Here is a 4,900-nt window from a genome sequence, read left to right as displayed (position 1 = left end):
TGGAAGCAGATGGGCAACCCATCTCAGCAGACGAGTACCTGCAGATTTCACTCAAACTCAAGCAAGGTAAAGGGGACTGAGAACTGATTATTGGGAATCACAAGCCATAAGCAACCATCATCTTTTATTTTTCTATTAATGTTTTTACATGTATAGTTTTCTACTTCTCAGCTGCCTAGTTCTAAGAATTAATGGTCGTATAATATCTAAATTCATAGATTTGATTTTGAATTATCTTCTCCCCTATCCTAAGAATAAATTTCTTTTTCTTTCACCTTTCCCTGTACGGTGATCAAATTTATTTTTATCTCCCTGCTCAGGCCTTATGATGCTGTAATTAGCCAAAGAATATGGAGTAGAGTTGGCACTTATTTAAAGAAAATAGATTAAAGCATGACAATGCAGTAGGGCAAGTGTTGGCAAACTATAGCCCACAGGCAATGCAACCTGCCAGCTATCTTACAAATAGGTTTTAATGGATGAATACTATGTAGATTGTCCATGGCTGCTTTCATGCTGTAATAGCAGAATTGAATATTTGGAAAAGAAACCACCTGACCTGCCAAGCATAATATATTTACTATTTGACCATTTACAGAAAAAGTTTCCAAGCCCCTATATTAAGCAAAGCCATTTTTATCTCTCTCCAGGTACCAGTTCTAAAGATAAAAATTTTAACCTGCCCCGACTTTGTATCCGAAAGTTCTTCCCAGAGAAGAAATGCTTTATCTTTGATCGGCCCACTCATCGGAAGAAGCTAGGCCAACTTGAGACAATGCATGATGATGAGCTGGACCCCGAATTCGTGCAACAAGCTGCTGACTTCTGTTCCTACATCTTTAGCAATTCTAAAGTCAAAACTCTTTCAGGAGGCATCCAAGTCAATGGACCCCGTGAGTCCACTTCCCTGTCATTACTCTCACTGTTAAGGCTAAAGGAAGATGGAATAGCATCCACCTAGATTCAGCTTTGAAAAATGCAAATATACTACTATCACTGTGATACATCTAGATGACAACACATTTCTAATACGGAGTAGATTTTATTAGCCAGATTCTGTGGGTGAGAAAAGATAGAAAAGGACAAATAAAGAAGCTCTATTGTTTAAAATTGCCCCAATAAGCTGGACCTGTACTATCCCATATGATAGCTACTAGACCAGTGTAGTAGAAACATTTATCTAAAATTACATGTAGATTAATGAGAATTAAAAAAAATTAACAATTCTGATTACATGGCTAGTGGCTCCAATATTGGACAGCACATATAGCACACGACCATCATCACAGAGAGTTGTCTTGGACAGTGTTTAGCTAGAATAAATAAAATGGAGGGCTCTTTTTTAAATCTGAGTATTTTAATCTTCACCCAGGGATGTTTTTCAATGAATTTGAGAGAGAGAGAGAGAGAAACATTGATGTGAGAGAGAAACATTAATCAGTTGCCACCTACATGCGCCCCAAATGGGGATTGAATCCACAACCTAGGTGTATTCCCTGACTAGGAATCAACCTACAACTTTTTGGTACAATCCTCCAACCAACTGAGCCACCTGGTCAGGGCAGAGGACTTCTTTTTAATTGTTTCACAAATATTGATTTTATAAATGCTTACCATGGACCAAAACTGATGATAGAGACATAAATGAGAGGTACATTTCCTATCCTAACGGTGCTTAGGGTAAAGCACATGCACTCAATAAACACAGGTCTATGGTGTCTAGAACAGAGGTTCTCACCCTTTGATATGTGTCCATATCACCCAAGATCTTGTCAGAAGAGGATTTAATTCAGTTGATCTGGAGCAAAATCTGTGAGTATGGATTTCTAGAAAACTTCTAGGTGATACTAAGGACACAGATGCTGTGAGCCAAATGAGTGTTGAGAGATACCATCAGATTTATAGAGGATGGACTGTTTCCTCACCTCACCTACAACAAATGTTATCTTTTGTTCTCTATTTGTAGGGCTGGAGAGTCTGGTGATGACCTATATCAATGCCATCAGCAGCGGGGACCTGCCCTGCATGGAGAATGCCATCCTGGCCTTGGCCCAGATAGAGAATTCGGCTGCAGTGCAAAAGGCCATTGCCCACTATGACCAGCAGATGGCTGAGAAGGTTGAACTGCCCACAGAAACCCTCCAAGAGCTCCTGGACCTGCACATGGCCAGTGAGAAAGAGGCCATTGAAGTCTTCATCAAGAATTCCTTCAAGGATGTGGACCATTTATTTCAAAAGGAATTAGCGGTAATTTTTTTCTCATGTGTATATGGATTAGGGTTTCAGAAAGCAAAGTACTACTAGAAAGTAAAATGGGTATTTATTAGGAGAGAAGGAATTCTTACTAGACTTCGAAATGACAAAAACCACTATTTGTTATTATTATATAGGGTGTCCCAAAATTCACGCAAGATTTGCAATTGAATTGAAGAACCAATATTATTTTGATTGACTTAAAGTTTGCACTTTTTTTCCTATAATGCATAAACTAATCCTCTTTCTCATAATTTAGTTAAATGCATGCAGATAACAATCAGAGCTTCTCATCAAGTCACAAGCTTGTTGGTACCAGACAGCAAAGAAAGGTGTAGTCTTAGTTATCTTGAGCAGGCTTACATTGAGCCACATTTGTTCCATATATGTAAATTGCTGGCCCAATTTGAAAAGCAGAAGTTTCTTTCTAAAGGTGTGTTTGTGGGACTAGAGAACCTAGTCCTGACCTATGTCAATGCCATCAGCAGTGGGGATCTGCCCTGCATGGAGAACGCAGTCATGGCTTCGGCCCAGATAGAGAACTCGGCTGCAGTGGAAAAGGCCATGGCCCACTATGATGGGCATATAGGTAGCATCAATGCTAACATAAAGCCAGCAATCTCTGCCATGAACTTCACCTCCAAGAGAAAGGGTCTTCAATAGAAAGACAGGACCAGGAGGAAGGATGTGGTCCTGCTGAGGTGCCTGTTAGTTCCAAAAATCAGAGGTCAAGCTAACATTTTCTCTGTACTCTTTCTACGTCCTATTTTCACATTACAGGCCCACCTAGAAAAAAGGCGAGATGACTTTTATAAAGAGAATATTAAAGCATCATCGGATCGCTGCTCAGCTTTACTTAAGGATATCTTCCAATCTTTAGAAGAAGATATAAAGCAGGGGGCTTATTCTAAATCAGGAGGATATCGTCTCTTAATGCAGACTGTGCAGGAGCTGAAGAAAAAGTATCTTCAGGCACCCAAGAAGGGAATACAGGTAACCAGCATTTATCTGTCCCTCTGTTGCTCCCCTCAACCCCACACTTCCCTTCCTCCCAGTCTCCCTCCACCTCCTTTCCTTGGATCTGCTCTCTCCATGATGGCTTCATTCCTCACACCATATGGGACCACAGCACCAACAGCTCCAAAAGTAGAGACCTCACTCAGAGAACAGAGACTCTCAATCTATATTTATATCAATCACTTACAAAGGTTTCTGCTTCATAGGGTGCCAGGCTTGGCCAACCTGGAGCATGTACCCACCCTGTGACAGGGGCCCTTTGACCAGCACAAGGACCAGGGCCAAGCGAAGCAATTCCTACAGGAAAAGATGGGGGGGAGGGGGCAAACAGGAATAAGTGCTTCCTGAGATTTCCTATTACTAATGCCATTTTCTCCGGGTCCTAGAGTGAAGAAGTTCTTCACGCATACCTGAGCTCCAAGCAGTCTGTGATTGATGCAATTCTACAGACAGACCAGACTCTCACAGAAAAGGAAAAAGAGATAGAAGGTGAGGTGCAAGTCAAGAGACTAGATAGCCTCAACAGCTTTTAAAAGTTTAAATAATTTGGCTTTGAGAACCTGGATTCCTTTAACAAGAGCCAGATGAGCAAGGATGACTATTACTAACCAAAGTCAGTCTCAGTGGGGCAAATGCAGTCAGCAGCAACAATAACAGATAAGTTCACCAAGAGGAAAAAGCAAAGTGGTCACCCACATGAATTTGTCTTCTTCCTTTCCTCCTGGCAGTGCAACGTGTGAAAGCTGAATCTGCAGAGGCTGCAGCAAAAATGCTGGAGGAAATGCAAAAGAAGAATCAGCAGATGATGGAGGAGAAAGAAAGGAGTTACCAGGAACATGTGAAACAACTGACTGAGAAGATGGAGCAGGAGAGGGCCCAATTAATGGCAGAGCAAGAGAAGGTTCTGGCTCTTAAACTTCAGGTATGTAATGGCATCACCTTGATGTTTGTCTTTTTCTGTTTTCTCTCCACTCTTCCTGGCTTGTTTGTGTGTCTGTTAGAACTCGAAACCCGGAAGGACCTTGCTTGCCCACTCACATCTTTCAATCCCTGTCTGTCTGCCTGACTTGGAGCCTGCCTATGACTGGTTCTTAAAAATTTTCATTGTCCTTTATTTCACATCCAGTCCTTTATCAATACAATAGAGTTCTGGTGCATGGATTCGTGCACATGTAGGGTCCCTCAGCCTGACCTGCACTGTCTCACAATTTGGGACCCCTCGGGTAATATCAGATTGCCGCTTTCAACCTGATCCCCACAGATGGACTTCTCCAGTGCACAAATCCATGCACCCGGCCTCTAGTATACATATAAGAGCTTTGGTTAATCTCTTCCCACCCTCTGCCCTTCCCCCTTTCCTCAGAGATTCATCAGTCTGTTCCATGTTTTCATGCCTGTTCATTGAGCGTCTGCCCCCTGGTGGTCAGTGCACATCTTAGCTACCAGTTGAACAGTCAAACATGAATGGTCATTTAGGCTTTTATATATATAGACTAGAGGCCCAGTGCACAAAATTTAGTGCACAGGTAGGGTCCCTAGGCCTGGCCGGAGATCAGGGCCAATCAGGGCCTTTCTTCCAGCTGCCCGCAGGGAACTTCCCCTGCCTGCCATATGCCAGCTGGGCCCTTCC

At 42.3% G+C, this 4,900-nt stretch overlaps 1 protein-coding gene across 1 annotated transcript in view; it reads left to right on the top strand.

Annotated features, from left to right (window-relative positions):
• The window catches only part of LOC102768939 (guanylate-binding protein 1), a 46,664-nt gene extending 42,328 nt beyond the window's left edge, over nt 1-4,336 (top strand). The window contains exons 6-10 of the mRNA XM_015567395.1: nt 651-893; nt 1,967-2,247; nt 3,034-3,246; nt 3,657-3,759; nt 3,999-4,336. Coding sequence (XP_015422881.1) covers nt 651-893; nt 1,967-2,247; nt 3,034-3,246; nt 3,657-3,759; nt 3,999-4,336 — 1,178 coding nt within the window. The remainder of the gene's footprint in view (nt 1-650; nt 894-1,966; nt 2,248-3,033; nt 3,247-3,656; nt 3,760-3,998) is intronic.
• Nucleotides 4,337-4,900: the final 564 nt, after the last annotated feature.

Source organism: Myotis davidii, unplaced genomic scaffold, assembly GCF_000327345.1.
Source record: "Myotis davidii unplaced genomic scaffold, ASM32734v1 scaffold124, whole genome shotgun sequence".
NCBI lineage: Eukaryota > Metazoa > Chordata > Mammalia > Chiroptera > Vespertilionidae > Myotis > Myotis davidii.
This window is presented reverse-complemented; position numbering and strand designations above follow the sequence as displayed.